The 22,145-nt window shown below is 46.0% G+C and overlaps 1 protein-coding gene across 1 annotated transcript; it reads left to right on the forward strand.

Annotated features, from left to right (window-relative positions):
• Window positions 1–34: 34 nt before the first annotated feature.
• STARD7 (StAR related lipid transfer domain containing 7) lies at window positions 35–20,409 on the forward strand. The gene is made up of 8 exons (XM_069583953.1): window positions 35–846; window positions 9,036–9,244; window positions 10,237–10,286; window positions 11,510–11,620; window positions 11,703–11,785; window positions 12,190–12,289; window positions 17,476–17,560; window positions 18,537–20,409. Exons 1-8 carry the CDS (start codon window positions 518–520, stop codon window positions 18,719–18,721), a joined length of 1,152 nt encoding a protein of 383 aa, XP_069440054.1. The 5' UTR covers window positions 35–517; the 3' UTR covers window positions 18,722–20,409.
• The last annotated feature ends 1,736 nt before the right edge of the window (window positions 20,410–22,145 follow it).

The raw sequence follows: 22,145 nt of genomic DNA on the forward strand, positions 1-22,145 counted from the left end.
GGACCCACCAATCAAAACCCGGAGTCAGGGCCGCGCCCAATCAGGGCCGGGAGGCGGAGACTGGGTGTAGGGTGCAAGTTGGCCGCGCATGTGGTGAACGCGGAACGCTTGGGATCTCTGCGCCAGCTTCTTCGCTTTTCGCGCGCTCTGTACCCCGGCCCCTGGCGCCGGCCTGGGGAGGCCGAGGAGGCAGGGGCCGAAAGGGCTGTCCCGCTGTCGGCCCTCCAGCGTTGCAGCCGGAACCGCGGAGAGCCTGCTGCAGTGGTCGCGGGCCCACGCCGCGGCCGGTGCCTCGACCGACTCTCTCTTGAAGGAGACTTCTCCCCAGCGGTTGCTGCAGAGGGAGATGAAGGACCTGTTAGACCGCGAGGCGACTTCGGGGCCGGCCAACTAGGAGGACTCGGCGAGAGGGCGCCCGCACCCTCCCGGCCTTGTTCCTTTGGCGCCGTGAGCGAGGTGTCGCGCTCCGCCGGGCGCGCGGCGTGTGCACGGGGCCCCGGCGGGGTGAGCGGGCGGCATGTTCCCGCGTAGGCCGCCGGCCGGCCTGGCCGCCTGGCTGGTGGGCGCGGCGGCGGCGGCGGCCGGGCGCGCGGGCGCGCGGGGTGGGGGCCTGCTCGCCCTGCTGGCCAATCAGTGCCGCTTCGTGACGGGCCTGCGCGTGCGGCGCGCGCAGCAGATCGCGCAGCTCTACGGCCGCCTGTACTCGGAGAGCTCGCGCCGCGTCCTCCTCGGTCGCCTCTGGCGCCGGCTGCGTGGACGCCCGGGCCATGCCTCTGCTTTGATGGCGGCGCTCGCCGGCGTGTTCGTGTGGGACGAGGAGAGGATCCGGGAGGAGGAGTTGCAGAGGTGGGCTTGGTGGCGAGGTCGTGCTTCCTCTCTGGGGTGGGGGCGGGGGGGCTGGGAGGTGGAAACCTTGAAACCTGGGGCCGGCCTTGGTGATCACTGTCTCCCGTTGACCGGGTGGTACTGGAAGTGACGATGCAAGTTACGTTCTACATTGCCTCTGCGGGTTAACTTGATTTGTTGAATTAGAAATAACTGCAGGTGTAGGCTAGTGGAGAGGGGGACTTTGGGGGAGCGTGCCACTATAGAAATAACGTTTAGGGGACTTCCCTGGTGGTCCAGTGATTAAGAAGAATGCGTTTCTAATTCAGGGAGGCGCAGGTTCCATCCCTGGTCAGGGAACTAAAATCTCATATGCCGCAGGGTGCGGCCAATTTTTTTTTTTTTTGACTAATTAAAAATAACGTGGGAAGTTGGTATTGAAGACATGTAAGCTATTGCTCACGTAATCTTTCATTCTTTCAGGAAGATGCAAAGGCTGCCCAGGTGGCACAGTGGTAAAAGATCCGCCTGCCAATGCATGAGACGTGGGTTCGATCCCTGGTTGGGGAAGATCCCCTGGAGGAGGAAATGGCAACCCACTCCAGTATTCTTGCCTGGAAAATTGCATGGACAGAGGGGCCTGGGGTCGCAGAGATTAGGACTACTGAGCAAGCACCCATGCACAGAAGGTGCAAAAACCAAACAGGTTTTAAAATGGACCTGAGGATGTAGATAACCAATTTACAAAGTTACATTGTTCCAAATGGGATTTCGTGAGAAATGCCAGGAGAGCGCTTCTGTCATTGTGACTCATGGCAGGATTATGAGACTGGAGATTCTGCCCTCCGGGGACAAACCAGTAACCCACACAGTTTAACCTGGAAGAATTAGGTCAGTTTTTCTTGCTACTTCCACTAGAACTCCGACAGTTTTCTTAGGCTCTGTAATCACGTTGTCATCATCAAAAACTTCTGTGAGAAGTATGGTACCATTAGTTGAATTTGTTAATCTATGGTTCTAAACTGAGCCCTTACAGTTTTCATGTAAAATCATGAGGAAACCTTGCTTTGGGTCTTGCTTTACAGTGTTGCTGTGTGTATATATATATTTTAACAAAAAATGTGTGTCTCTCCACATATTCTGCCCCCTGAACTCTGAAACTGATTTCAAGAACCTCGGATAGTCCCCCTACCTCAGATAAATTCCGATACAAGTCTGTTCTAGTCTTCTCTTATGTTATTTCACACTTTTGGTTAGGCGAAAGTGGAAATATTTCAGTAAAGTTAATACTGTGATCTGTCTGGAAGTGTAGCACCCAGATGCCAGGCAACATTGTGAGTTGTCGGTAAATGCAAAGTGTATCTTTAGAGCTGGTAATAATTTTCCTAGCAGTAAAAAGGACTGTTTTACAGATGCATTTTAAACTCATAACCATGAACAACCTTACTCAAAAACGTGAAGGTATCAAAGCATGAGAGGTGATCTGCCTAGTTTCTGTTAGTGTTTTGGGGTATTTTGTTCTCAGGTGTGAGAAATATGGGAAGGTAACTTTTTAGTTGTAAAATTACCAATCAACTGTTTGAATTTGCATTCTGTTTTTGATGATGATGGAATTTTTTGATGATGATGGAATACCCATGTTCCACAGTCATGAAGTTTGAGGGAAAAATTCCTAGTTGGATTTGGTTTGGGAAAGAAAGACCAGGAAAGGGCCTCTGGGTGCCCTGTTGGGAATAGGAGTTGAATAGTGTTGGGGCCCGGGTGATAGGTTTCATACTTTTTCATCATGTATTTTTATTGATGATATGTTTTAGAACCTCTCTGTTCAGTAGGTCTCCCGTTTCCAGGAGCTGGAGGGGAGAAATAGGATAAGAAATAGATGTGGTAAACATTTGAGTCCATAGTCAACTACCCGCTGTGGGAGAAAGAAATCAGACAGTTGAAGCACTTGATTCTAATCCAGCTCCTAAAGAGGTATTGTTCTGTATTAACCCACTTGGGGTTAATACAGAAGCTTAGACAAAGGCCAGTAAGAGCATTTAAGGTGCCCTTTTTGACCCTCTCCAGCCTTGTTCCAGTAAAGGCCCTCATTTAACTCTCCATGTCCAGTTCATGCTTGAGTTCAGTCATATACTTAAAGTTTGTTCAAGTCCATTTTGAGGATTTTAAAAAATGTTATCTTGATTGGGGGGGTGGCAGGTGATATGCTGTCAACTGTATGTAGGTTGTACGGTGATTTCAAAGGTCTTTGTTCTCCTAGCTTGTCATATTTGTATTTTATTATTAATTAATTCTGAGCGCACTGTGTGCGGCTTGCTGGGTCTTAGTTTTCTGGCTGGGGATCCAAACCACGCCCTTGGCAATGAAAGCAATGGATCTTAACTACTGGACTACTAGGGAATTCCCAGTATTTTATTGAATAAGATATTCTGGGTACCGGTTAGCCTTTTTAGGTTTGGTGGGGTTTTTATGTATATTTTAAACTTTCGTATTGGTATAGCCAACTAACAATGTTGCGGTAGTTTCAGGTGAACAGCAAAGGGACTCAGACATATATATACACATAGCCATTCTCCCCCCAGACTCCCTTCCCGTCCGCGCTTAGGCTTGGTGCTTTACAGGATGCGCTGCTGAGGCTGGAAGATCTTAGATTCTGTTGGCGCTGGTTAGATGATTTTGGGTGGCCTCCAGAATGAGCAGAGTCCACTGTGCTTCGGGACATGTGCATTTCTTTCATTGTTCGTGGAAGAAGAGCGTGATTGTCCCATGGCCCCTAAATCACAGCCTTTGGCTCTTCTGTGCCATTTCTGTACCAGCTTGTCCTGGTACACACTCATTCTGATACGGCGGCTGTTACGCAGTGGTGGGCTGTAAGGCTCCCTTTTTGAATGTGAACATCTTAAATAGGAACTCATTAATTGAGAATCAGCACAAAAATTTGAGGAAAGAAGTAAATTGTGCTCATTGATGGTCCAGCTATAGAAATCAGGTATTTTAACGCTTATTTTAATGCTTTCTTACCTGATTGACTTTAATTAAATGACCAGACAAATAACTTTTAACCACTGTGTTTGCTGTTGACTGGCATTCTGTGAGCACAGGGCAAATCTTATGGAAAAATATTAATAGTAATTTTTTTTTATTTTGGAACATTAAAAAAAATTACAGGAACGAAAAGCAAGTTAAGAAATATGAAAGACTAGCGGAAGATGTTCCGTTAATTTCCCTCTTCTTTTTAAAAAAACTTACAATTCATTGCTCTAGAAATTTGAATAAATATGTACCAGTAAAGTTGCATGAAGAAAATTGGCCATTTTCCTATTTCAGCCTTTAAACTTTTCACTGTGCTATTAATTAGATAAATAATGACCAAGAAAAAGTCCTTTTGACTTAAAGGGACTCCCCCCCCCCCCCCCCCCCGCTGTCACTTAAGGATGTTTTTACTCTCATACATTCTTAGATAATCAGAACTATGTAAAAGCTGAGGTGTTGTTTTTTTTTTGAGATTGTCTTCATTATCTGATGGTTATCCAGTTGGGTCAGAATTGCAAGGAGCTACTGATGTCTCATTTCTGGGTTTGTCCCATGACAGTTGTTCTTCAAGGTCTTTAACTTTGACAGTAATTTGAGAATTATTGGGAATTCCCAATAAGTTGGGAATTTGAGGAGGGGATCATTGAAACACAGCAGTGTTACTTTGGTAAATTACTCATTACAGGAATGGCTTCATGTGAGTCATTTTGCGGCCTTATATTAAACTCTACACTTAGGGTAGGATTCCCCTAGATGAGCCTAATATAATTATACTTCTTTTTCTGTTTTCATGATTTTATGCCTTCAGTTTCCATAGCTTTCCATACAGCCTTTCTTAAATGTTGAAATGACTGTTTTGAAGAAAGGAAGGCATTGACTATCTTTCTTTGATCCTCTTACTAATCTGGTTCTGCTGCTATTCTGGGTTTAATCTCTTTTGTCCTTACTTCTCCCTTGTTACTTAAGCCTCTTAGATAACAAGGTGTAGGCAACCATCCCCTCCAAATGAGATTTGACACAGCAGAATAATGGGATACATAGAGGTTTTGTTTTTTTTTCCTTCACACAAATAATAGTGACTGTGCTGATGATGTTGCATGTGCTAAATGCATGTCAGCATTTAGAAATTGAGACCCCTCTGAGATTCTTAAACCTGGGACAGTGATCACTGACGTTTTCATGATGCAGCCTTCTTCTAGCGTTTTTATTGTGCTGTACAAAGAGTGAGTGTCATGCCTTCCCAGGACATTGCTATCCCCTCTAGGGACTCAGTCTCATGATTTTTTCAGGGTCACCTAGTGACCTTTAATCTTAAGAGGCTGATTAAGCAGTGGGTCAGAAACTCCATACCACTTTAAGTCTTAGAAGGCCATTAAAAATATTGCCTGTAGTCATATAGTTTAATTTTCTTAAAACCATATTACTATATAATTTTATGAGCCTCTGATGTATTTTTCTCAAGACGTTCCTGTCCCTCTTCATTATGTGGTAAGGACATTCAAGAGTCCAGCTTAACTTTCGTTGAAGGGTGCTTTACTAGTCCTCAGCAGGCCACGATTGGTCTACGTGATGCCTGCATTCTTGTTCTCACAGCCAAAGCTAGCTGTGTCTTTACTTTTGCTTTCTCCTCTGTAAGACCTTATTGCCTACTCTAAATTTCCTTCCCTATTTCTCTATGGTTTTTGCAACGGTAGCAGTCAGTCCTGTTTTGCAATGTTTAATTCACATTGAAACTTTAAAAAAATGGTTAAACATTTTTCATCAGAACATCAATATAAATGGACTGGCTAGGGTTATCAGTTGCAAACAGAGAAACTGATACTGGTTAACTTTCTTCAAAAAGGGTTTAATCAGAAAGGTGTTAGGACACACAGAGCATTGCTGCAAGGCCAAAGAGGACCCAAGTTGGCTTGGAGGATAGCCAAGGCCCGCTACAGGAATGCCTTGCTGTGGGCAGTGTTGCTGGCTTTGTTTCCCCAGATCAGTTGCATTTCTCCCTCCAGATGAGTGAGGAAATCTGAAAGGTCTTGTGCCTCGGGTGATTTCCTCAAGACTTACCAGAAGCCTCTGATTAACCTCATTGGATTAGGCGTTAACGTGATCACTGCTAGGGCAGAAGAGACTGGGCTGTATCTCACCTATTTGGGGGTTCTCCTCAGTAGGAAAAGATTTCAGGAGGTCAAAACACAAATGTCCTCGTACATAAATACTTTTCATTGAAGTTCAAAGTTAAAAAATCAGAGAATTGGAATAAACCTTCAAGGAATAATGTGTTCATGTTACAGGTGGAACGGGGGAGCCTTTGGAGGTAAAATGACTTGTAAATCACAGCTTGAGTTGGCAGAGCTGGGACTAGAACCCAGATCTCTGCACTGCCGTCTGGATGGCTCTAAAGTTTTAATCGGGGGTTACTGGTATGATTTTGAATTTTCGACTTCTAAAGCAGTGTATTAATGTAATCTTTTAATAAGAATTTGAATTATTGAGGCCTGCTGCTGCGGCTAAGTCGCTTCAGTCGTGTCCGACTCTGTGTGACCCCAGAGATGGCAGCCTACCAGGCTCTTCTGTCCCTGGGATTCTCCAGGCAAGAAACCGGAGTGGGTTGCCATTTCCTTCTCCAATGCATGAGAGTGAAAAGTGAAAGTGAAGTTGCTCCCTGCACATTTATTTTACTCAGTTTATTCTGCAAACGCTTACTGAGTGTGTAATGTTTACCAGTTGCTTGCTAGGAGCCATTCTAGTAAGGAGGATAGGCATAAAGATAGATTAATTATAATATAGTGCGTATGCTTCTGTAGAGGAACAAAAGGAAATGTGTGTGGTTACCCCTTTCTTGGAGTTAACCTTGAACTTTATGTTTTTGGTTTTTTTTTTTTTTTTAATATTTTTAGTTATTGACTGCACTGTGTCTCGGTTACGGCACATGGTATCTTTAGTTGTGCCATACGAACTCATATGTGGGACCTAGTTCCCTGACCGGGGATTGAACTGTGTCCCTTGGCATTGGGAGCACAGAGACTTAGCCACTGCACCACCAGGCAAATCCCTTTGTGCGGGTTTTGAAGGTTAAAGAGGAGTAAGAAAGGGCGTTTCAGACAGAACATATCAGTAGGTGGTATCTTCAGTCTTGAATTGTAAAAGTGACAGAGTCAGCCAGCAGTCTTGCTTTGCTAACTGCTGTTTAAAGATTAAAGGGAAAACCGTGTTTGTTTTTTTTTTTTTAAATGGTGCTGGGACAACTGGAGATGCATTTGCGAAATAGTGAATTTACACCCCATACTTCACACTCTACACAAAAATTAAAATGTGTCAAAGACCTAAATGTAAACTAAAACTTGTGGAAGAAAATATAGGCATAAGTTCTTAAGATACTGGACTAGGCAGTGGTTTCTTAGATATAACACCAAGAATGTGAACAGTCAAAGAAAAAATAGATTAATTTGATTTCATCAAAATTGAAAACTTCTGTACAGCAAAAGTTACTCTTAAGAAAGTGGAAAGACAGCCCACAAAGTCAGAAAATATTTGTAAATATTTAACAGGAGACTTTGGTTCAGCATATATGAAGAACTTTTAAAACTTGACAGTATGGAGAAGGACATGGCAGCCCACTCCTGGGCTCTTGCCTGGAGACTCCCATGGACAGAGGAGCCTGGTGGACTACAGTCTACGGGGTTGCAGAGAGTTGGACACGATTGAAGCTACTGAACACATACAGAGACGAGCTTAAAAAAACATGCCAAGCGCAGGGTAGTTTTGGGGACTGATTTCCAGCGTGCCTTTGTTTTCTTTTAACATTTTAAGGAATAGAATGAATGATGGAGTATCAGAAAATATAACTGCCAAGATTTTCCTCAGTAAAAATTAGAATTTTAGTAAAATTTCAGTGACATTCTGCCCATTGTAATCTTGATTTTCATACTCTTTCAGTATTCCCTGTAAATAATTTAATTTTGACCCTTCAACATTATCATGCCAAATCATGCAGAGCTTACATATGTAAATGTCCTGCCAACAACAAGAATTTCATATTTTACTTTTATTGGGACTCCAGTCCAGGCAACAAATATGCATGACTTCAAACGAGTAGTTGGCAAAAAAGGAGAAAGCCACTAAAGGTACAAAAGACACTGGAAGACCATATTGCAGTCAGATCTACAGCTCCTGGATAATTGCTTGATTCTCGCCAGAGACTTTCAATATTTCACTCATTTCCATTACCAATAAATCATTGCTTCTGTTCAAAAAAATAAATAAATAAAACTTGACAGTAAAGACAACCCAATTTAAAACAAAGATTTCAATAGATCTTTTCTCCGAAGAAGATACACAAATAGTCCATAAGCACATAAAAATATGCTCAACGTCATTAGTCATTATACTCACTAGGATTGCTGGAATCACAAATATGGACATTAACAAGTGTTGGCAATGATGTGAAGCCGTTGGAACCTTCGTACATTGCTGGTGTGAATTTAGAAATGGAAAAACTGCTTTGGAAAATAATTTGGCACTTGCTCAAAAAGTTAGTTTCCCAGACCCAGTAAATCTGCCCCTAGGAATTTACCAAAGAAACTGAAAGCTTTCATCTGTATGCAAGGTGTATGCAGATATCTGTAGCAGTATTATGCATAATAGCCAAAAAATAGAAAATACCCGCATGTCCATCAGCTGATGAATGGGTAAACAAAGTGTGATATATCCATAGGATATATCCATACAGTAAAAGTGGAATTTTTTATAGCAAGTGAATTATCTCTCTTTAAAATAAAGCAGGAAAAATATGTGGGTACTCTTACAATGTGATAGGAAGACAACCAAATTTAAAACCTGGCAAAGGATATCAAATGACATTTCATAGGCATAAAATGTGAGGGCTAATTATATGGCTAGTATTAAGCACTTTACACGTAAATTTAATTTTTATAATCAACCTTTGAAGTGTAGGTACTATTATCATCCTCAATTTATAGGTTAAGAAATAGGGATTGTTAAGTGATTTAATATTCTCATTGATGAATGTTAGACTGGGATTCAGACTCAGGAACTTGTATTTTTATTCCCTACACTTTATACTGTTTCAAACCCACACTGCTCTGTGTAAGTCTTTGTGTGGCTAGTTCATTTTTTAGGGCTGACTCCAACCACCCCACCATGCCTGTTTTTCTCCTGTCCAGATCCATTGATGAGATGAAACGGTTGGAGGAAATGTCAGGTATGTTTCGGAGCTCTGGAGCTGAGCGCCACCCCCCAGAACCAAAATCCCAGACAGAAGGGGTTGAAGATTCAGGAGGCAAAGAGCAGCCGTGGGAGATGGTGATGGATAAGAAACACTTCAAGCTGTGGCGGCGTCCCATTTCAGGCACCCACCTTTACCAGTACCGAGGTGAGTCCCGCCCGGCTGCTGGGGCTGTGTTTCGCCCCGGCAGGTGCCCGGCACTCTGTTCTCTTACACTCTCCATTCTGGTTTTGTCCCGGGAGCACTGCCCTGGTGTGCTGCTGTTTTTCCTCTCCCTGATGACAGGGATCATGGCACCCGGTCCCATCACTTCATGGCAGATAGACGGGGAAACAGTGGACACAGTGGCTGACTTTATTTTTCTGGGCTCCAAAATCACTGCAGATGGTGATCGCAGCCATGAATTTAAAAGACGCTTACTCCTTGGAAGGAAAGTTATGACCAACCTAGACAGGATATTGAAAAGCAGAGCTATTACTTTGCCAACAGACGTCTGTCTAGTCAAGGCTATGGTTTTTCCAGTGGTCATGTATGGATGTGAGAGTTGGACTATAAAGAAGGCTGAGCGCCAAAGAATTGATGCTTTTGAACTGTGGTGTTGGAGAAGACTCCTGAGAGTCCCTTGGACTGCAAGGAGACCCAACCAGTCCATCCTAAAGGAGATCAGTCTTGGGTGTTCATTGGAGAGACTGATGTTGAAGCTGAGACTCCAGTACTTTGGCCACCTGATGCAAAGAACTGACTCGTTTGAAAAGACCCTGATGCTGGGAAAGATTGAGGGCAGGAGGAGAAGGGGACGAGAGAGGGTGAGCTGGCTGGATGGCATCACCAACTCAATGGACATGAGTTCGGTTGGACTCCGGGAGTTGGTGATGGACAGGGAGGCCTGGCGTGCTGGTTCATGGGGTCGCGGAGAGTCAGACACGACTGAGCGACTGCACTGATGACAAGCGTCTCCTTGTCTTTGTTACGCTCTGCTAACGACTGTCTCTGCCATACTTTGCTGCCCCGGTGTGACTTCTGGTTTCTGAATCTGCCTTTAAGATGTGCACGTCAGTACTCTGCCTTTGGAATGCAGTCACGTGATAGGAATAGAGCCGGTGATGAGTGTGGCAAACCTTGCTTGTTCTCTGTTCTAGTGTTCGGAACCTACACGGACGTGACACCACGGCAGTTCTTCAATGTTCAGGTGAGAACGTTTCTCCTCCCAGATGAGGAGTGGCTAAGCCTAGAAGTCCTCTTGCCATCGTCCACATGAGTGATTTCTCTGACTTACAAGATGTTGGCTTCAGTCCATCCCTCTGCCCCTCATTTCACGTCAGATAGCCTCTGGGTGAGCCTTTGACTTACAGTTTGCCTGCTGGGGATGAGGCCAGTTCTGCTCACTGTTGGGAAGATCAAATAGAGGAAGGATTTGAGTGCTTTAATATATTTTATAAGACTTTATAGTTTTTTCCCCCTAAACAATTTGAGGGGAAGTTACATACCCTTTATTCCAAAACCCTTCAGTGTGTATTTCCTAAAAAACTGGACATATTCTCCTAACTAGCCATGGTACCATTATAACAAAGTCAGCAAATTTAACTGATGCAACTCTGATAGAATCTTTGTATTCCAGTTTTACCTGTTGGCTTAGCAGTGTCCTTCCCCTGCCGTGTACAGATGCAGTCAAGACTTAGCAGTCTGGAACTTGTCCATAGTAAAGGTGTTTGTTTAATAAAGATAAGAGTATGTGTTCAAAACTGTTCTTCCTTGCGGGGAAATACAGAAAAGGGGAGCTGGGATCACCTGGAGTTCTACAAAAATTGTTTTTTCCTTCCTGGAGTTCTCATGTTTTACTGGACTTCGGGTAACTAGTTTGGTGATTACAATACCCACTGCTAACACACAAGTGCACGCTTTTCTGCTAAGCACTGAATTCTGTCAATCTGTATTGAATTTTTGTTGATTTGAATGTGTATGACGTGTCTTACTTTGAGATTCCTTGGTTCTTAGTGATGTTAGAGATTTTAAAAATAATGCAACTGGTATTTGTGTGAGGTGTCTGCCCGTACTTTTGGACTTTCTGTCTGTTTAAAACCTTTTGGAATTAATTCACCCTTACAAATTTCTATCACTGTCTACTGTATTTTCTCTAGACATGTCTATGACAATATTTTTTTCTTACACTTGTGGGTTTTTGTTTTTTTTAAGATTCACTTTCAAAGTAATGGGATTGGCCTACAGGAAGGGATTTTATTAAAGGACTCATCTGTAGTAGTAACACAGCTGTGTCTTTGACACTTGGGCACCGCCCTTAGGTCAGATCACTGTTTCAGAAGGCTCTTGGGTAAGAGGCCCGCTCTTCCGAGAAGTCTTCTGTAGCTTTGTTTTGGATTTCTTGGGTCTCCATGGTCTTTGCTCTTTCTGTAGCTGGATACAGAATATAGGAAAAAGTGGGACGCCCTGGTGATCAAGCTGGAAGTGATTGAGAGGGATGTGGTCAGTGGCTCTGAGGTTCTTCACTGGGTGACCCATTTTCCTGTGAGTATTGTCCCTCTGGTTTTGCTTTGATCGCGCCCACATGAGACAGAGCCCTGATCCTCCCACCTCTCCTCTTCTTTAGTACCCGATGTACTCACGGGATTATGTGTACGTTCGGCGGTACAGCGTGGATGAGGAAAACAACGTGATGGTGTTGGTGTCACGGTATGTGTGCTGAGCGGGGGCTCCTGCCGAGTTCCTGCAGCTTGGCCTTCATTCACACGTGTCTGGTGGGAGTCTGCTTGTCTTGTGAGTGAAGCCGGGGCGCCGTGCGTCCCAGTGAGAATGTGACTGTCTCAGAGGGTTGAAGGGATGCAAACCTTTCATCAAAGTAATCCTTCGGTTCCTTAATGCTGATAATTAAAGAGACACTGTCCTCTTCAACACAAAGCCTGCTGAGGCAGGAAACACTGAAACGCACTCTGTCTTTAGAAGCTGGTGTGTGTTCATTCGTGACTTTTCTGATGTAGCCATTTAAAAGTCAAGAGGCTGCCTTTACTTCGTGGCCCCAGCTCCGGTGGTCCTGTGTATAGACAGTCCTCAGTCTCTCTCTCTTCTCTCCTTGCCAGTGCTGTGGAGCACCCGAGTGTGCCAGAGTCTCCGGAATTTGTCAGGGTCCGATCATACGAGTCCCAGATGGTTATCCGTCCACACAAGTCATTTGATGAGGTGAGTCGTACATCATCTGGGATGTGATGGGTTAGTGGGATTTTCTCAAGGAATGCCTTTTGTCTGAACTGGGGAGGGCATCTCCAGCTTGGCTTGCATCGGATCCACTGGAGCTTGCTTAAACAGTGCTGGGCTGTGGCCTGAGAATTTGCATGTCTTAAGCTCCCAGGGGAGGCTGGTGCTGCTGGCCTGGGAACCACACTTCAGGACCCCTCCTGTGGAGTGGTGTACCTGGAAAACCCTTGAGACAAAGTAGTGATGACCCCTTGGCTCCTGTTACCTGGGGGGCAGTCATGAGAAGACGGCGGCCCTGACTCATACAGGCTTGTTGGCAGCATTCTGAGGAGCCAGAGTGAGCGACCGTTCCGTCAGAATTCCCCGCAGTGGGCAGAACACGTGACACGCTTCTGGACTCCTGTTTCCTTATCAATGCTGTCTGCTCTCTCAAACATTTTATGACCTTTCTTTGCAAAGAATATTTTCTTCAGCTTAGTGTGGCGTTTTGTTTTTGATGTTTTAGCCAAACCTCTGTTGAGCGTACATATTGATTGTGGTGGTTGCTGTTTTTAGTCCTGTTTACTTTGAAATCACTGTTTCTCCCCATCAGTTACTTGTGTTTTGGAGCTGTATGACTGTTCTCTTAGCCATGCTTTTGTTTTCAGCAACTGTTTTATTTACACCACCTATATAATGGGACTCTTCTAAGTGTGACAGAAACCGTGGTTTTCCTCAGTCAGTGTGGTGGTTTACGGGGAGCTGTATGCTGACGTTTGTACTGTTTTAGAGCAATGTGGGGTTTTTTTTGCACATGGGATCTTCACCACCAGGGATCAAACTCCTACATTGGAAGCTCAGAGTCTTAACCAGTGGACCACTGGTGAAGTTCCATAGAGCAGTGTTGTTCAAACCATGAGTTGCTACCTGCCAGTGGAAGACAGCCTTAATTAGTGCTTGAAAAGGAATAAATAAAAACTGAATGTACGCATATGTTATGGAACTGTTGTTTGATTACATATGTACAAGTATATGTGAGAGAGAGGCTGAGAGAGAAAGCACTTGGTTGGCAATGTAGAAAGTGTTGTTTCCAGTGTGTAGTAAGTATAGTTAAACATGTTTCAAAGTCCTTGCATTAGAAGCAATAATGTTGCTCTTGCTGGGCAGGCTGGGGACTGTGGGAGTTAGAATTATGCCTCATGCTTTTCTTTGATGTTGCTGCGAAATCTGAACCTTGTCCTTGTATTTCCTATTTGGGGGGAAAAAAGTGCCTCGAGTCCCAGCCTTACTGCCTTTGGAAACCCTGACCGTGAAATAGCTAAGGCAGAGTTGGGCCCCCAGCGGAGTGTGTTGTACCAGTAAATAGCTTCTTTCAGCTGAGGTGGGGGAACAGTATGAATTATCTGTGTAAGTATTGTAGCACGTTGTGACAAGCTCTTAGGAGAAAGGTAAGACTTGAGTTGGTTCTTGTAAAAAAGCAGCCTCTAGGTAGAGGAAAACAGGACAGACCCTGGAGGTAGAAGACAAGAGTGTACAATTCAGCCACAGGCGAAGGAAGGAGGGACGCTTGGATGTTGAGAGACTCAGTGCTTAGAGAGGAAGGCAGAGTTCAGGGAGGAGTGGTGAGTACCTTGACCGGGTTTAGAAGATACTTGAGAGCCAGGCAGCTGAGCTTGGATTTGCCAGATGGAAAGCAGATCCTGAGCTAGGGTGTGGTGCTCTGTGGCTCTGCTGGACCTCAGTTCTCTGACCAGGATTGAACCCAGGCCACGGCAGTGAAAGCCTGGAATGCTCACTGCCGGGCCAGCATGGAACTCCCCAGTTTCTCTTTTTATCACGGAAAATTTGAGATGTAGACGAAAGATGGAGAAGTGGAGAGAGTAACACCACGGACCCTGTCCTCCTCCGACTCCGGCCGTGACCACACTCTTGGCCAGACTTGTTTTATCTGCACTCTTTCTGGTCACTTTCCCACAACCCTGATTTTTTTTGAAGCAGATTCTGGTTTTGCTGTACAAGAACCGAAGAATTCCTCTATACATATTTTAGTATTTATCTCAAAAAGAAGAGAGATTTTTTGAAAACATAATGTCGTATTCCCTAATATCTAATATCTGTAGTGTTCAGGCTTTCCTGATGATCCATGAATTTTTTTGTATTTATTTGAATCCGGATTTCAGATGAGATCCAGATACTGAAATGTGTTCACACCATAGCTTTGCATCTATATCTTGAGTTCTCCCTCCTTTTTCCCCCCTTGGAATTGTGTTTATTGAAGAAGCAGTTTCTTTGTCCTGGATTTTGCTGGTTATGTTCTCATAGTGTCGTCTAACGTGTTTTTCTGTCCCCTGTGTTCCCTGTATGTGGGTACTTAGAGCTAGAGGCTTGAACAGATTTAGGTTATTTGCTTGGAGCAAGACTGCTTTATTGAAAGGCACATAATGTCTGATACTGCCTTTTTATACAGTTCGCGGGGTTCTCACGGCAAGTATACTGGAGTGTTCTGCCGTTCCCTCCTCCAGTGGGTCACGTTTTGTCAGAACTCTCCACTGTGAACCGACGGTCTTGCGGCCCTGCATGGCGTGGCTCATAGCTTCACTGAGTTAGCAAGCCCCTTCGCCACGACAAGGCTCTGATCCCTTTCTTTGTGAATTTGGAGGTGATTGATGAATATTACTCAGCTCAACTATTTTATTAGAAGTTACAAAATACTATTTGTATGAACTCTTCATTCTTTCTTCGCTTATTTCCATTTATTAGATGACATACTTGAAAGTCACTCAGTCATGTCCAACTCTTTGCAACCCCATGGCCTATATAGTCCATGGAATTCTCCAGGCCAAAATACTGGAATGGGTAGCCTTCCCTTCTCCAGGGGATCTTCCCAACCCAGAGATCGAACACAGGTTTCCTGCATTGCAGGCGGATTCTTGACCAGCTGAGCCCCCAGGGAAGCCAGTACTTGAAAGTTTATACATTGACTATCTGATTTCCTGTAGTTCACAGAGGAAAGGGAAATAAGAAAGATGCTGATCTGTTTCCTTCATTTTACTAGTTTTTAAAATATTGAATTGGTTCTTTCAACAAGCAGTCCTCCAAAGGTTAAAGTTTTTATTTTTTAAAGGAATGATGGGGCTTGCCTGGTGGTCCAGTGGTTAAGACTCATACTTCCAATTCAAGAGGCCTGGGTTCAGTCCCGCGTGCTGTGCTGCGGTACGGCCAAAAGAAAAAAGAGATGCTATCAGCAACTCAAAAGTTTAGGCATATCTGGTTTGTTTTACAGTCACTTTTGCCTAGGACCCTCTTATTGGCCAGAGTCCTGACTTAATCTCGGAAATTCCCCTGTCTCCTGGTGCTGCATTTCAGGCTCACCTTATATAGTTTCAGGTGTGAATCTGAAAGTGAGCATTGCTTCTAGGAGTCTTAATACCATTCTTCAGCGTTTAGAAGTTCTCATATTTCTGGGCCTGTTCGCTCTCAAGAGGAATTTAGCTTACATCCCTGTTCTTTCTACCCATTTAATTCCTTCTTCCTGATGGCAGCTGCTTTCGGTTTTGACTTTTTCCAGTACAGGCAGTAGTGTGTGAGAGCTGAGGACTTCGACTTTTCAGTGCAAGTGTTTTATGGGAAGGATCATTTCAAGTTTTTTATGTGTATTAGCTCAGACAGTCTCCCAGCCACTGTTCCCACTGCAGGCTTCACCTCTCCTTCCCCTTTACTTCTGTGGTGTCCAGTCTGTATCTCTGTTACAGCACCTGTCTATCCTATTAATTGCAAGCTCCCGAGGGCAAGGACTGGCGTGTTCTTATTTCCCGTATAGTGCCTAGCACGGTGCCCGGACACATAGCAGACGTTCAGAGAGCTGTTGAGTAGGTGCATAAAGGACTCAGCATTTCACCCAGGGAATGAAGAAGGTGGGCTTTGGTGTAAAGGCTTGAGTCACAGTGCTGCTGTCTACAGCTGTGGCCAGTCTGCTTTGAAAAGTGCAAACTTGGGGCCTCCGTGGCAGTCTGTTGGTTAAGATTTTGCCTTCCAGTGTAAGGGATTTGGGTTTGACCCCTGACTGGAGAGCTAAGATCCTGTAGCCAAAAAGCCAGAACATAAAACAGAAACAATAACAAATTTAATAAGAAGTTTTTAAAAGTGGTTCTCTCTTACCTTTTGGGTGGAGCATATTTGCTTCAGACCTCTCCGGGGATCAGGACCCCTGTAAATCTCCTTAATCTTTGTCTTCAGTACCAGTGAGAGGGCTGAGTCAGCGAGAATGGGTGCCTGGCCCTGTGGTCAGGATTCTGGGTTCATCTTGGCTCTGGTTGAATATGTGGATGAGCTTGAGCAAAGTCCCTTCGCCTTTTTGTGCTCAGTTTCCTCATCTGTAAAATGGGGATTAGCAGCGTCTACATTATAGGATTGTTGTGAGGAGCTGAAGCAGTTCCTCACATGTAGTTGAAAGTGCCATGTAAATGTTTGATGCTAGTGTTAATAGTGATAATAGTAAGAGTTAATGTCGTTTCGATAGAGATTAAGATATTTAAACATGGTGGGGTAGGTGTTGAGGTCTACCCCCACATTCTAAGATTGACTAGAAAGACACATAGGACCCAGCTGACAGTGTACTCACGGATAAGATTTATCCCCGAGATGGGAGGATGCACAGCTGGATGAAAAGGGGTAGATGCAGGCAGGGTCTGGAGGAGTCCCTGCGGGCTCCCCACACTCCCTGTCCCCTGAGGGCTCTTGGAATACACCCTCTTCCAGCCACAGAAAAGCAGCAACACGTGTGATGATTCTGCCTGGAGAAGCCCAGCGGAGACTCGGCGCCCAAAGTCCGTACTGGGCTCTGGTCACACAGGCACCAACACAGGCCTAGCACGTCCTACAATCCCAGACCACAGCAGGAGAGCAGGGGCTCAGCAGGAAGCACATTGTTTGCACAGAGGAGGCACGGGGAGCCCTGGAGTACTTAACTATTGACCGGGGTCAGGCAGGCACCAAGTTCCCGGACACCGTTGGGCCAACCTCACTAGATAGTAACCTCTCAGGCCTTCAGTGTTAACTCTTTTCTGCTCAGGGTTAAAAAAAAAATGTCGCTCTCCACCCCAGAGTCCGATCTTGGTTATTCTGTGGCACTGGGTACGGAGGCTGTGAGGGCTAATTTGGGTACCTTCATCTTTGCTGTTTTTCTTTTCCAGAACGGCTTTGACTACTTGCTGACATATAGTGACAACCCCCAGACCGTGTTTCCTCGCTACTGCGTTAGTTGGATGGTTTCCAGTGGTGAGTGGGTGCTTGTGCACGGGGCTGGGTATCTGGGCTGAACGTGTCATTTTTCTCTAGCTTCTCAGTGGCTTCAGGGAGGTTAACACTTATCTCCCAGGAGGCCTTCCAAGTTCATTGTTGAATACTGTCTTGAAGGTAGTGAAGCCTCCGGCTGCAGTTTGGAGGGATGAGCATTCTGGAGTCCCAAAATGAAACCTATGCCCAGAGGTGAATCGAAGAACGTTTGCTTAATACACACTGTGTACATTAATGCATTTACAAATTTTCTTCTTAGGTCGTGTTGGAAGCCTTAAAACATGTGGTTATAGGACAGTCCACTGGAGAAAGGGGCCACCACCCTTCTTAACAAAGGCAACAGCACGTGACTGCTGTGATTGCATTTTTCCTGGCCAGTCTCTTCCCTTAGAAACAGCTTCATGAGATTTTCTCTCTTGTTCTCTGTAAGCGGTGTCTTACCCTTCAGCGGGGAATGGAGAGGAGATTAGGTATTTCTACTGTTCGACATTTTTTCAGCAAAATTGGCTGTGCCACTGATAAGTGATGTTTGAATCACATAAAAGAGAGCCTTTGGGGACTTAGGTGGCTTGATCAATAGCCCTTTTCAAAGGATCCCAGAGGTCCTGGGTGGTTTTCACTTCCTGTACGTTGGTTGTTTATTAGCGAGGCTGTGATCTCTATAAGGAGGCACTGACTTCCTACCTGGAAAGAAGCAGGCCCTGCTCACTTTGAGCCTGTGGCTCAGTGGTAGAGAGTCCGAGACTCAGGCTTGATCCCTGGTCTGGAAGATCCCCTAGAGAAGGAGATGGGGAAACGGAAACTCACTCCAGTGTTCTTGCCTGGAAATCCCACGGACAGACTTACAGTCCATGGGGTTGCAAAGAGTCAGACACGACTGAGTGACTAGAACAGTGAAAACATAGTGAGCCTGCTGGTTTGTGTGCTCGCCCACCCAGATTGCCCTCTCTCCCAACAGGCATGCCAGATTTCCTGGAGAAGCTGCACACGGCCACTCTGAAAGCCAAGAACATGGAGATCAAAGTGAAGGACTATATCTCATCTAAGCCTTTGGAAGTGGGGAATGAGGCCAAAGCTGCCGCCCCATCTTCTGAGCGCAAGAGTGAGGGCAGCTGTGGGCCTGCCCGCATCGAGTACGCTTGACAGGCCCTGGGGGAAGCGGGGCCAGGCGGGTTCCAGTCCTGTCTCGGCGTCATCACGCCCTCTGCTGTGAAACAGGGTGGGTTTGAAGGGGTCTGCTGTGGCCACCACTGCGGGCTGATTCAGTACTGCTCAGAGCCCTGCTGCTCTGTATCGGGACAGAAGGAGGAGGCATCGAAAGGGCCTGGTCACAGTCTTGGGCCGCGCGTTTTGAAACTGGTGTTTCCTGGAGCTCCTCTGGAGCCAGCCTTGCCTCAGGCCGGAGGGGACAGCATCCTTTGCTTTCTCTGCCCACATTCCGTTCTCATCCTCGGTTCTGCAGCACTTTGGGTGGGTTTCCTTTGGTTCTGAAGGTCCAGCTGGACTACATGGATGGTTGAGTCTCCAGTGAGGGGTCGTGGCCAGGGGCACTCTGGGCCACAGTCCTGGTGTCAAGGGGGGTGTGAACTGTCGCTTGGCAGCGTAAGTGCCTTGTCCTCACCTTCCCGTCTCTAGGGACATAAAGTTTGTTCCAAGAAATGTCGATCTCCGCCTCCCGTTGCCGTTCCCACGCAAAGCAGTTTCCCTGAGTCAGCCAGTTCTTCGGTGTTCATGTGCTGTGTCCGTCTGGGCCACTGCCTCCCCTGTAGCCCATTTGCCAAGAACGCCGGGAAGCTAACGCTGTCAGACAGTGACTCTGTCATCAATGTTTTTGATAGGATCAGTGGAGATGCTCAAAACATTATCCAGTTTAGCTTTGTGTGTTGTGTTTTTTTTAACTTTTGTGTTAAAGACGGGGGGTGGAATTAGGGAATGGAATAGGATTTTTTTCCCATAGTCTGGACTGTATAGACAGCACCGTTTTGATTCAAGCATTATTTTTACACTTTGGGTTTGATTTGATGCCTGCAAATAGGCCATCTTGGAAGGCTGAAGGCAGAGAGGTGGGGGTTGGGCACCTCCCTGGAAGCTCTCAGAGCTACAGACAAGCTGTGTGAGCAGACAGATGCAGTCGGTCCCAAATGCTCATATAAGGGGGATGTGACTTAATGTGACCCTGTGAAAAACTTTTCGTCGTCTTCTGAGCTAAAATTAAGGCAAACCACGCTGTTCCGATAAAGTCACAATCAGATGGGATCAGCCTGGCCTGGCTAATGGGGCTTATGGTCATACTGCAGTCTGACTTGGAGCATCGGGATGGGCTTCAGGGCTTCAGATCCTCCTCCTCCCCCTTATTTCTTAGAATATGAATGACTAGATTTCCCCCACCCCCACTTGCTACCCTTTTGTGTTGCTGAAAGAGGAGCAAAAGCGGAGATTAAGCCCCTTAACCTTTTTGTGGCCTAAGTTTTGTGCCAAGGAAATGCCTGCCCCACTCTTTGAGGTCTTGCAGTCTCTGCATCGTTGGCAGACCAGAGGGGTGCCTCGGACAGTCCCGCTTCTCTTCATCGGTTGTGTCTCCCTCCTCATCCCCAGGGATGAGTCCCTGGTTGCGTTGGAACTGAGCGCCTGTGACTGTTGGGACGGGTGGTAATGGGCGAGTGCCGTGAGTACACTTGAGCAAAGGAGCTCTGCGTTGCTCGTGTGCTTTTTGGCAGTTTGACTCTGCACTTGGTGTTGGATTGTACAGTACTTAGGTCATTGTAATGATTTCACTCCTGACTGACGTTTTTACCAAATGCGTGAATAAATACATAAGGATTGGTATGAAACAATGTGTCTTCGGACGTACCTTGTCAAGGAAGTCTTGCATACTGGGCTTGTTATTTCTCCTGATCAGAAAGAGTGTTCCCGCCAGCAGAGTTGGCATATGGAAGCAGCAAGGTTCGGTCTTCCCTGGCAGTAACTGGCACACCACCCACCACCTTGTCTATAGACTGTAAGGCCTTTCCAGGTGACCAGATTGGCAGTTGAAAACAAACCACCCATTTCCACTTCCTTGTCTGGGTCCACTGGTAACCCACACCCTCTGCTTTAAAAGGATGGACTTGGTGGGAGCAGTGGTAGAAGAGCGTCAGGGCCTCTGGCCTGGGTCTGGAGCCCTGGAGCCGAAGAGGGGCAGTGGGCCCCAAAGCCCAGGGCGTGGTGGGAAGTGAGGTCACAGGCGGTTCTGCTGGGATGCAGGTTGGTGCGGGTGACAGCTCCATTGAAGACTCCGAGCACACGATGAGTTTTGAGTGTGTGTGTGATGTTGCCTGTGGGAGACGAGGTGAACACGAATGCACGCCCAAGACCGCGGCGGCTCCTCCACAGTGCTGGGAAGCCCTCAGCTAGCAGGCCTCCTGTTAGAGGGCATGGACTGTGGGTACACGTGGGCCTCTGCAACGCTCACGTACAGAGCTGGGTGCTGGCCTGCGCCCTGCTTGGCACCCTGCCCGCTGTCCAGGCTACGCATGAACACTTGCACGGAGAAGCGGTTGGGTTCCTAACTGAGAGCAGACAGACAGCTCCAGCTTTCAGGAAGTTCTTTACATTGACGCCAAGTGGGCCTCATCCTGTCTACTGAAGGGTCAAGCCCTGAGCTTGAAGCAACACTGGAAAACTCCCGCGGAAGAACCCTTCATTTTCTTGAAGGCTTTGCTCATGTGCCTGCTTTTCTGAGGCTTTATGTCACCAGAACTTTAAAATTCCTCCAACTTTCTGGTACTTCTCTGGTGGTCCAGTGGTCGACTCTGCCTTCCAATGCAGGGCGTGTGGATTTGATGCCTGGTGGGGAGCTAAGATCCCCCACACCTTATAACCAAAAAACATGAAACAGAGGCAGAAGCAGTTTTGTAACAATTCATTAGAGACTTTGAAAATGGTCCACATCAAAAAAATGTTTTTAAAAATTCAACTTTTTATTTTGAACGATTCTATACATACAGAAAAGTTGAAAGAGAACTAATAATAAAACCTGGTATACCCTTCGCTTGCCTTTGCTGGTTGGTAGCCCGATCGTAGTGTGTGCTTTATCTTCCTTGTATACACTTGGCTATGACTGGACTGTGTCCTAAAATGTGTGTGCATGCCGGGGCCCTAACCCTCAACAGTGATGGGGATAGGTCTTTGGGAAGTGATTAGTTTAGATGAGGTCATGAGGGTGGGTCCCCGTGATGGGATTGGTGCCCCTTATGCTAATTGCTGCCAAAGGTGATCTCCCTCTCCACCATGTGAGGAGCATGAAAAGCTGGAGAGCTCTCACCAGGGACAGAATAGACCAGCATCTCAGCCTCGGTGGTTGAGCCTCCGGAGTTGTGAGAAATCTTGTCTAAGTCACTCTTGTCTGTGGCATTTCATTACAGTGGCCCGATTAGACTAGCACTTTTTCATGACCATCTGAAAGTAAATTGCAGACACTTCATTAAATACTTGAGCATGGGTGTTTTTTTTTGGCCTTGCTGTGCAGCATGCCGCGTCTTAGTTTCCGGACCGGGGATTGAACCTGTGCCCCATGCAGTGGAAGCAT

The sequence above is a fragment of the Ovis canadensis genome, chromosome 3 (genome assembly GCF_042477335.2).
Source record: "Ovis canadensis isolate MfBH-ARS-UI-01 breed Bighorn chromosome 3, ARS-UI_OviCan_v2, whole genome shotgun sequence".
Classification (NCBI taxonomy): domain Eukaryota; kingdom Metazoa; phylum Chordata; class Mammalia; order Artiodactyla; family Bovidae; genus Ovis; species Ovis canadensis.

Bases quoted from the DNA above. Each gene is read 5' to 3' on its own strand.
- STARD7 (XM_069583953.1), top strand. From the start codon at position 518: ATGTTCCCGCGTAGGCCGCCGGCCGGCCTGGCCGCCTGGCTGGTGGGC. The intron at 11,621-11,702 runs GTGAGTATTGTC...CCTCTTCTTTAG, and splicing joins ACTGGGTGACCCATTTTCCT to TACCCGATGTACTCACGGGA. The intron at 11,786-12,189 runs GTATGTGTGCTG...TCTCCTTGCCAG, and splicing joins GTGATGGTGTTGGTGTCACG to TGCTGTGGAGCACCCGAGTG.